General features: G+C 40.8%; 2 protein-coding genes across 5 annotated transcripts in view; one reads left to right on the top strand and one right to left on the bottom strand.

The window, feature by feature from the left end:
* The window catches only part of LOC111953468 (polypeptide N-acetylgalactosaminyltransferase 11), a 53,641-nt gene extending 46,802 nt beyond the window's left edge, over nucleotides 1-6,839 (top strand). For 3 of the 4 annotated variants that reach the window (XM_070435607.1, XM_023972768.2, XM_023972767.2), the window contains 2 exons: nucleotides 3,851-3,988; nucleotides 4,342-6,839. In XM_070435607.1, coding sequence (XP_070291708.1) covers nucleotides 3,851-3,988; nucleotides 4,342-4,473 — 270 coding nt within the window. In that variant the 3' untranslated portion in view covers nucleotides 4,474-6,839. Of the gene's footprint in view, nucleotides 1-3,850; nucleotides 3,989-4,341 lie in introns of those variants that run through there. The other variant, XR_011474310.1, reaches the window with a different exon arrangement.
* Nucleotides 6,532-10,835, bottom strand: part of kmt2ca (lysine (K)-specific methyltransferase 2Ca) — a 233,193-nt gene continuing 228,889 nt past the window's right edge. Inside the window, 1 exon segment of the mRNA XM_070435637.1 lies at nucleotides 6,532-10,811. Within this exon segment, the coding sequence (XP_070291738.1) occupies nucleotides 10,719-10,811 (93 nt within the window). The 3' untranslated portion in view covers nucleotides 6,532-10,718.

Genomic DNA, 10,835 nt, shown 5'->3' with positions numbered 1-10,835 from the left:
CTTTGTTCAGGGACACATTATTCTGTTAGTCACTTGTCTGTGGAACTTGTTCAGTTTGTCTCAGTTGTTAAATTATGTTCATACAAATATTTACACATGTTAAGTTTGCTGAAAATAAACAGCTGACAGTGAGGAGATTTCTTTTTTTGCTGAGTTTATGTAGAAGCACTTTTGGCAGCGATGACAGCGGAGTCTATCTGGGTAAACCTGGATTGTACAATATTTGCACATTCTCTATTTAAAATTCTTCAAGCTCTGTCAAGTTGATCATTGCTAGACTGCCATTTGCAGGTTTTCCCATAGATTTTCATACAGATCAGTCAAAACTGTAATTCAGGAACAGCTCTTTTTGGTAGTCGGAAGTTTACATACGCCAAATACATTTAAACTCAGTTTTTCACAATTCCTGACATTGAAATCCTAGTGAAAATTCCCTGTCTTAGGTCAGTTAGGATCAACACTTCATTTTAAGAATGTGAAATGTCAGAATAATAGTAGATTTATTTATTTCATCACATTCCCAGTGGGTCAGAAGTTTACATGCACTCAATTAGTATTTGGTAACATTGCCTTTAAATTGTTTAACTTGGGTCAAACCTTTCGGGTAGCCTTCCACAATAAGTTTGGTGATTTTTGGCCCATTCCCCCTAACAGAGCTGGTGTAACTGCGTCATGTTTGTAGGCCTCCTTGCTCGCACACACTTTTTCAGTACTGCCCACACATTTTCTTCAGGATTGAGGTCAGGGAATTGTGATGGCCACTCCAATACCTTGACTTTGTTGTCCTTAAGCCATTTTGCCACAACTTTGGAAGTATGCTTGGGGTCATTGTCCATTTGGAAGACCCATTTGCGACCAAGCTTTAACTTCCTGACTGATGTCTTGAGATGTTGCTTCAATATATCCACAATTTTCTTTCTCATGATGCCATCTATTTTGTGAAGTGCACCAGTCCCTCCTGCAGCAAAGCACCCCCACAATATGATGCTGCCAACCCGTGCTTCACAGCTGGGATGGTGTTCTTCAGCTTGCAGGCCTCCCCCTTTTTTCTCCAAACATAACGGTGGTCATTATGGCCAAACAGTTCTATTTTTGTTTCATCACATTTCTCCAAAAAGTACAATCTTTGTCCCCATGTGCAGTTGCAAACCATAGTCTGGCTTTTTATGGCGGTTTTGGAGCAGTGCCGCCTTCCTTGCTGAGCAGCCTTTCAGGTTATGTTGATATAGGACTCGTTTTAGTGTGGATATAGATGCTTTTGTATCTGTTTCCTCCAGCATCTTCACAAGGTCCTTTGCTGTTGTTCTGGGATTGATTTGCACTTTTCGCACCAAAGTACGTTCATCTCTAGGAGACAGAACGCGTCTCCTTCCTGAGCGGTATGACGGCTGTGTGGTCCCATGGTGTTTATACTTGCGTACTTTTGTTTGTATAGATGAACGTGGTACCTTCAGGCATTTGGCAATTGCTCCCAAGGATGAACCAGACCCGTGGAGGTCTACCATTTTCTTTCTGAGGTCTTGGCTGATTTCTTTTGATTTTTCCATGATGTCAAGCAAATGGCACTGAGTTTGAAGGAAGGCCTTGAAATTCATCCACAGGTACACCTCCAATTGACTCAAATGATGTCAATTAGCCTATCAGAAGCTTCTAAAGCCATGACATCATTTTCTGGAATTTTACAAGCTGTTTAACTTCTTATGGCTGCATCCTGCTACCGGGATCGATATGATAACAGCCAGTGAAAGTGCAGGGCGCCAAATTCTAACAGAAATCTCATAATTAAAATTCCTCAAACATTCATGTGTCTTATATCATTTTAAAGGTAATCTTGTTGTTATTCCCACCAAAGTGTCCGATTTCAAATATGCTTTTCAGCGAAAGCACTACAAACAATTATGTTAGGTCACCATCAAACCACAATAAGCACAGCCATTTTTCCAGCGAAAGATAGCAGTCAGAAAAAGAGAAAATTAATCACTAACCTTTGATTATCTTCATCAGATGACACTCATAGGGCTTCATGTTACACAATACATGCATGTTTTGTTTGATAAAGTTCATATTTACAAACAAAAAATCTGAGTTTACATTGGAACTAGTGAATGTGACGCGCCAAAAACATCAAGTGATTTTGCATAGCCACATCGTTTCAACAGAAATACTCATCATAAATGTAGATGATAATACAAGTTATACACATGGAATTATAGATATACCTCTCCTTAATGCAACCGCGGTGTCAGATTTCAAAAAAACAAATCATGCAATAATCTGAGACGGAGCTCAGAACAATAGCCAAATTAGCCGCCATGTRGGGGTCAACAGAAACCAGAAAATACATGATAAATGTTTCCTTACCTTTGATGAACTTCATCAGAATGCAGTCCTAGGAATCCCAGGTCCACAATAAATGCTTGATTTGTTCGATAATGTCCGTTATTTATGTCCAATTAGCTACTTTGGTTAGCSCMTTTGGTAAACAATTCCAAAGTCACAAAMCGCGTCCACTATAACGTGACAATGTCCAAAAGTTCCGTAACAGTCAGTAGAAACATGTCAAACGATGTACTGAATCAATCTTTAGAATGTTGTTAACATACATCTTGAATAACGTTCCAACCGGAGAATTAGATTGACTTCAGAAGAGCGGTGGAACGGAGGTCCTCCTCATGTGAACGCATGGTCAGCTCGTGGCAGACCTGACAAATTCCTGTCTCCTTCGGCCCCCCTTCACATTAGTCATCAGACAAAGTTCTATTGACTGTTGACATCTAGTGGAAGCCGTAGGAAGTGAAAACTCATCAATATCTCGCTGTAATTTCAATGAGAGCTTGGTTGAATATCTGCCACCTCAGAAAAAATTCAAACAGGAAGTGGAACTTCTCAGGTTTTTGCCTGCCATATGAGTTCTGTTATACTCACAGACATAATTCAAACAGTTTTAGAAACTTCAGAGTGTTTTCTATCCAATACGAATAATAAATATGCATATATTAGCAACTGGGACTGAGGAGCAGGCAGTTTACTATGGGTGCACCTTTCATCCAAGCTACTCAATACTGCCCCTGCAGCCATAAGAAGTTAAAGGTACAGTCAACAATTGTTGGAAAAATTACTTGTGTCATGCACAAAGTAATGTCCTAACCGACTTGCCAAAACTATAGTTTGTTAACAAGAAATTTGTGGAGTGGTTGAAAAATGACTTTTAATGACTCCAACCTAAGTGTATGTAAACTGCCGACTTCAACTGTAGATTTGGCCTTGTTTTTAAGGTTATTGTTCTGCTGTGAAAGGTGAATTAATCTCCCAGTGTCTGGTGGAAAGCAGACTGAACCAGGTTTTGCCCTACGATTTTGCCTATGCTTGAAAATATGGAGTAGATTATTATTTTTTTGTATAGGCGCCCTTCTTTGCGAGGCATTGGAAAACCTCCCTGGTCTTTGTGGTTGAATCTGTGTTTGAAATTCACAGGGACCTTACAGATAATTGTATGGGTGGGGTACAGAAATGAGGTAGTCATTAAGAAATTATACTCAACACTATTATTGCACACAGTGAGTCCATGCAACTTGTTAATCAAATGTTTACGCCTGAACCTTTTTAGGCTTGCCATAACAAAGGGGTTGAATAGTTTTGGTTAACATTTAGAAAAATATAATTCCACTTTGACATGGGATTTTGTGTGTGTCACTGGCCTACACAATCTAAATTTGGGCTGTAATGCAACAAAATGCGGGTGAATACTTTTTTTTAGGCGCTGTACAGTATAGAATTTTAACTGTACACTATATAATCCATCGGCCTTTCTTTCTCACTCACCCACTTTTTCTGCCCCTCCCTCCCTTAGGAGTGGGCCTATGATGAGGAGCACGAGTTGATCCTGACTGGCCTGCTGTGTCTGGACATGTCCGAAATCCGCTCGTCTGACCCGCCCCGTCTCATGAAGTGTCACGGCTCAGGAGGCTCCCAGCAGTGGACCCTGGGGGTGAGTTAACTAGACCCCCTGCCCTCACTCAACCACACTGTTGCTAAATCAAATTGTCCCCATATCTGTATAGACAGATAAGACTATAGTAATGGCTGCTACCACCACCAGACCAGTACTAATACTACAGTATTACTGTGGTTTTTATACTGGCTGGTACCACGGGGCATCATGATGATGGCAAGAAGGGCAACTTCTACTCGACCACCACCAGTTGGCTCTGGGCTAACCTTTTTATTAGGTACAGTAATGCTGTGTTGGAATCAGTAGAAAATGCTTATATAAAGTCTCCAATGGCTCTCCCTCCATTCTCTATGTAACACATGGCCCCCTCTTTCTCCAACCATCTCCAGAAGAGCAACCGGCTATATCAAGTCTCAGTGGGCCAATGCCTGGCCGTGGTCGACACAATCAGCCCCAAGGGATACGTTGCCATGGCGATCTGTGATGGCTCTCAGTCCCAGCAGTGGCAGTTGGAGGGCTGATGTTGATACGCCGCGACTAGTAAGGTTCCAGACATTGACTGCCCCCCTCTGGATGGAGGGGGGAATACTGCACGCTGCTGCTGTGACAAGGAAAGGGGGATGGAACTAATTATACGGACTGTGTTCTTGGAGAATGAATGCTGTTTGTCTTCATAACTGGTTCCAGCCTCCCTGAAGTGCACAGAGTGAGTACACTGTAGTCTCAACCGCATTTGTATGACTTCCCCTCTTGGAAATTAGTACTCCATTTTTTCCCCTGAGAACAATTCCTTGTCATATGTGTTAGAATGTGTCATGCAAGTGATAAAAAAAAAAAGAAGAAAAGAAAGTACAATCATGTTTAAATGAATTTTATCCAATTTGCACAGCAGTCTTGCATTAGACAATTAATATTGTGTAAGTCCCAAAAAGGTGTTAACTAAGAACTTTGGACTACCGGTATTAGGACCCTGGTTTTAGAGTAATTTTATTCTGTACTTATTACAATCTGTTATTAAAGTGGAATTGGCAGCGTTTTAACTACTTTTCAGATATGAAACAGACAACTTCATAAAGGTTTATGACTGAAAATTCCATGACGTACAGTAAGCCATTGTTGGCAGAATAGCTGGATGCAGTTCAATATAATTCACCAATACCAGAAATATTGCAAATATTGCACAGCTGGCCTACTACACTATAGTTTGCTGCATCCACCCAATCAGGATGCACTGTTTTAGTTTCAATGACTCAATATTTTGGACAAAAATAACTAAGGCTGGGAATGTCAATACAATCAAACTAGCAATGATCAGAAGTCAGTCATAACGTGGCTAATAGGCTAGAGTATCTATTTATTTAGCAAGCTAAAAACACGGAGCCTAACATTGGGAAGATGTCATGCCATTGGAGGAGTGGGTGAGTGACCCATTGTTGCCATGTTTGCAGTTTTACCGCCACTTTGAAAACAATGTTGTGGGTGAAAATGTATTTGTTGTGGGTTTTTGGGCTAAGTTGCACTGCAGCTGCCATGGCTTTTCTCTTAAAAAATATTTTTTCCTGAGACCTGCTGCTGACGGTCAGGCAGTGAGGCAGGCTGTTGCTGAGTGAGTGGTAGGGAGGACCAGAGGAGTGTGTGTGTTGAGAGCACTAGAGTTATTGGCTGAGTCACGTGAGCAAGAGGAGAGCAAGCAGCATGTGCACTCGTTGTGGCAACTTTTTACCAGTTGTAGGTAGGCTATGGAAACACCTTTTTCCATAAACATTAATGCGCTAGAACTGATGCAAATCAAGAAATAATGCACACAAAGCACTGGAAAAAGACTGGGCGCACTACATATATTCGCTCCGAGGTGGTTTAAACTGCATTCCAATGTTGACTGCTTAAAGACAACGGTATCAAGTGAAGTGCTTTATGCATGCTCAGTTCTTGGGTCTCAGGGGCTGTCCGGGTGGAAATTTGAAATGGAAGTTATGGAACGCCCTCACGTGGTTCTTTTTACGGGGGAAAGTTCTCAATGAAACTGACAAGCTAAATGTAGAGAATTATACATTTGCTTCTGTTGGAGTGCCTGGACACAGCCGTGGTATATTGGCCATATATCACAAACTCCAGAGGAGCCTTATTGCTATTATAAACTGGTTACCAACGTAATTAGAACAGTAAAAATAAATGTTATGTCATACCCGTGGTATTCAGTCTGATATACCATGGCTTTCAGCCAATCAGAATTCAGGGCTCAAACCACCCAGTTTATAATTACAATTAGAAACCTGGTTTGAGCCCTGAAAGCCGTGGTATATCAGACCATATACCACGGGTAAGACAAAACATTGGTGGTTATATAGCGGCTAACGGCTCTGCGTTGCATAAGAACAGCCCGTGGCCATATACCAAACCCCCTTGTCAAACGAGTTAAATCGACATCCATTGATCAATTCTGGCGAGTTCTTTTCTCTTGCCACATTCAAATTTTGTTCTAACGTCATTATGATATTCCTTAATTCGCTCAATAACAATATGGGGAATTTTTTTTATTGTATAGATATGGCAACTCCTCTCTTGCTAAAAAAAATGTTTTTGCTACTCTTCAGGCCTTTTGGGAGGGTTTTGAGTGGTCATTGGGCTAGAATTTTTTTCGTGACTTTTCCCCCCGCATCGTTTTTTTGTGGCTAGGGATGCAGGTGTCATTTGGTAAGCAAGCATGAAATGTGAATCGCTTTGCGAGTTAGCTAGGCTGAGCTTGAACGGCTCCAGTTAGCATATCTCTTGCGTTCGTAAACTCGCTCTGGCTATCTACTCCAATTTCAGAGCACTCTTGTCTGAGTGTGCCATAGCGCAGAATAACTGAGGAATTTATGAACGAGCAGTCAGTAAAAAAAAAGAAGTCAGCAACACTTTAGATAACATAAACAGCATAACCAGCTCTGCTAGGGTGAGTAAATGGTCAGAGTGGTGTCTGGAAGTAGCAAGTTAGCCAACTTTAGCCAGTTAGCTTGGGTGCCGTTGTGAGGTCAGAAGCCTCGGATCAACCCTACTCCTCGGCCGGAGTGCCCAAAACACCCAGATCGCACTCGAGTGAATTTACAAAAACACACCCCTTGTTGATGTGCATAACTGAGTGAGAGAGAGCCTACCTTTTCATTATTGTTTGATCAATAGGACCGTGAAGTTCCCAAATGTAAGAGGACTCCCGTGGTATTTTAGTGCCGTCGGAAAGTATTCAGACACCTTGACTTCTTCCACATTCTGTTACATTACAGCCTTAATCTAATCCTCAGCAATCTACACAACCTACCCCATAACGACAAAGCGAAAACGAGTTGACATTTTTGCAAAAGTATTCAGACCCTTCGCTATGAGACTCGAAATTGAGCAATTAAATTGATTGGACATGATTTGGAAAGGCACACACCTGTCTATATAAGGTCCCACAGATGACCGTGCATGTCGGAATAAAAACCAAGCCATGAGGTCGAAGGAATTGTACGTAGAGCTCCAAGACAGGATTGTGTCAAGGCACAGATCTGGGGAAGGGTACCCAAAAATGTCTGCAGCATTGAAGGACCCCAAGAACACAGTGGCCTCCATTATTCTTAAATGGAACAAGTTTGAAACCACCAAGACTCTTCCTAGAGCTGCCGCCAAACGGGCGGGCGGCCAATTCTCTTGCCTTGGTTTAAGTTAAATTTTTATAGGGACATTGCACATTAATCAACGTTTCAGTAAAAGTGCCGGTTTTAGCCAGCCGGCTAATTTTCAACCGCAGTCCCTGGGCAGGTTATTAAAACAATTACAATACAGACAATCGATGAGCAGTGAGCACACGCAGAGCAACATAGGACAAGCAAGGGAGGAGACCAAGAACCCGATGGTCACTCTGTGGAGCTGGGAGAACCTTCCAGGAGGACAACCATCTCTGCAGCACTCTACTAATCAGGCCTTTATGGTAGTGACCAGACGGAAGCCACTCCTCAGCCCGCTTGGAGTTTGCCAAAAGGCACCTAAAGAATCTTAGACCATGAGAAACAAGATTCTCTGGTCTGATGAAACCACGATTGAACTCTTTGGCCTGAATGCCAAGCGTCACATCTGGAGGAAACCTGGCAGCATCATGCTGTGGGGATGTTTTTCAGCGGGAGGGACTGGGAGACTAGTCAGGATCGAGGCAAAGATGAACGGAGCAAAGTTAAGCAAGATCCTTGATGAAAACCTGCTCCAGAGCACTCAGGACCTCAGACTGGGGTGAAGGTTCACCTTTCAACAGGACAACGACCCTAAGCACGTAACGTAACAAGGTGGAAAAAGTCAAGGGGTCTGAATACTTTCCGAAGGCACTGTACATATTTGCAGAAATCAATTCAAGTGTATTTTATGGCGTTTGGCAAATGCATTCTAAAGTCACGCTGTTACTACTGCCTGTAAACACAGTCCAGTTCAAAGTGAATTATGCCAGGCCCATGTGGCAAATGGCTTAATTGCATATAAGCCTACGGGGCACCGGTCTGCGGAGACTCAGGTCCTGGACAAGACAGATTAGGTTTTATTTACTCTAGTGTCTAACTCTCTAAAAGCACAGCTGTTTCCCACTCTGTATTGCTATAGAATTTTCACAAATGCCTTACTATACGTCATTCCCAAACATTCTATGAATACGTGAAAATGTAAAACAAAAAAATCTTCCTGGGGGTGTATATGAACAGATTTCATGTTACAATGCTGTCAGTTCCACTTGAATTACTATGACATACAGTATTTAATTTTATTTAGTGAAATTTTCTATTGTACAAATATTTATCACTGGAATTTTGTTTGAAGTTATGTATTTGTCATACCCTTGAATTGTGCACGGCAACTTCTTTGAAACTGTTGATAGGCTAGACCAGGGCTTTCCAACCTTGGTCCTGGATAGCTACCATCCTGTAGGTTTTTTGCACCAACCACAGTTTTAACTAACCCGATTCCGCTCTACAACCAGCTAATTATTAGAATCAGGTGTGCAAGATTAGGGTTGGAGAGCCTTGGGCTACACTGCATTAGCTGTACTTTATACTACATCAGGTTTATTGACCAAGAGATCAACATTGTGTGCAGTCTATGGAAATCATGTTGAATAGGGTAAGTGGAAATGCAGTGATAGTCTTCAATTTCTCAAAGTATATAGCAGTCTTGGATCATACTAGCCATCTGTCCTGCACTGTTCTAGTGAGCTATGATTTTTTTTCCTTATCCAAATGTACGCTGTGCYGTTGAGTAATTCTCTTGCAAATGAGACAACCAAATAAATGTTAATTGAAGTATGAAACATGCCTTGTCTAATTTGCAATTGATTGACATTAAAGTTTGGTCCATTTCCTCCCACAGTAGAGAAGTGGCAAATTTCAGATGTAAAATATTTTATTTTTTGTAAATGATCTGATTCCACAACCCATCACACTCTGTATACTTTAAAAAACCTTCCATTTTTTTCTTCTTACATTAGATACTACTATACAGGACAAAGAAAAGACACATACTGTTAAGAGGTCTGAATATTGTACGAGGGAAAATTATATACAATTTGAAAACATACATGCCATGTACACAAATGAACTTCATTTCAAACTGGTCAGAAAAATGCTAGTACCAGATTGACTTTTGTGATTGAGTCAAGAAGTAAATCATATTAAAAAAAAATCTCAACTAGCCAGCACGTTTCTTATTCAAAAGAAATGTAAACAACACATTTTGTCAAAAGCATAATGGAGTCCCCTGCAACTAAAAGACATTTTTTAAACATGTGTCTGTTAATTAACTGCATGAGGTAAATCAGACTACTGTGCGTATGATACAGTTAAAGAAGCTAACCGATGGTGTGGGTGGTTTCCAACCTAAATTCACAGTTCTCTAATTCTACGTTCAAATCTGATTAACTAAGGGTTAGGATGTAACAGTCTCTGATTGGTGCTCTGTGCAATTCTTAGATTGCTCGAGTCAATGCAACTACATTCTAAATAAAACAAAAATACTCTGGACTTTTGTACAATGATATCCTTCTTAAATACTTTTTTTTGTTGAAAAAAAAAACTAAAGAATCATCCAAACAGCCATGAAGCTAAGGTAGCGTTTGGCTGATTATTTACGTCTTTTACAGATATTTACACATTGTATATAGCAACACGTTCTGATTAGACTGGGCTGCAGTTTGCCGGTGACTCTTTCTCCTCATTTAAAAAAATAACTTCATTTGATAATAAATACGAAAAAAATCTCTTATTTTACATAAATCAAAAACAAACTGACTCATAGAATCAAGTATTTAACAATTTTTTTGTTTTTAGTGCAAGTTAATAATCCCTTAGCTTTGTCCCTAAGGAAGTCCTCTCTGTACATTCCTTGTTCAGTGGCGTCTACATTTCTGTAACTATATATGTATATATTTCTTAATCCGGAGGACCTGCCTCTCTAACTAAGTAAGGCGGTGGCCAGTACAAAACTCTCCTGGTCAACTGGTGAATTCTACCCCAGCCCCAATCCCCTCACACTTTTTAATATTAACAAAAATCCATCTCTACTCTTTTTTGCAGTGAAAGACTCAGCTCACTGCCTTAATAAAAATAGTCTTTCTGCCTTTTGATTCCTCTAACAGTTCTGCGGTCAGTCTCTTCCCCCGATTTAAATTGTTTTAAAAAAAGTAATAGCATATCAACCAACAAGCCTATAAGGAATGCACGTGTGTGTGTGTAATTTTAAAGTTTCGTTGCCCGTCTTTTGCCGCAACTCTGTTCTAGTTCATCCATTTCCGACAGTTAACTGCATCACAGTGGCAAGGGATCTTATGCTGGTCGTCCTCCAGGTCAAATTTGTAGTCGTAACACAGCTAAGAGGGAGAGAGAGAAATCAG

This window comes from Salvelinus sp. IW2-2015, linkage group LG27 (assembly GCF_002910315.2).
Source record: "Salvelinus sp. IW2-2015 linkage group LG27, ASM291031v2, whole genome shotgun sequence".
NCBI lineage: Eukaryota > Metazoa > Chordata > Actinopteri > Salmoniformes > Salmonidae > Salvelinus > Salvelinus sp. IW2-2015.
The sequence above is the reverse complement of the archived record's forward strand: the minus strand, read 5'-3'. Positions and strand labels throughout refer to the sequence as shown.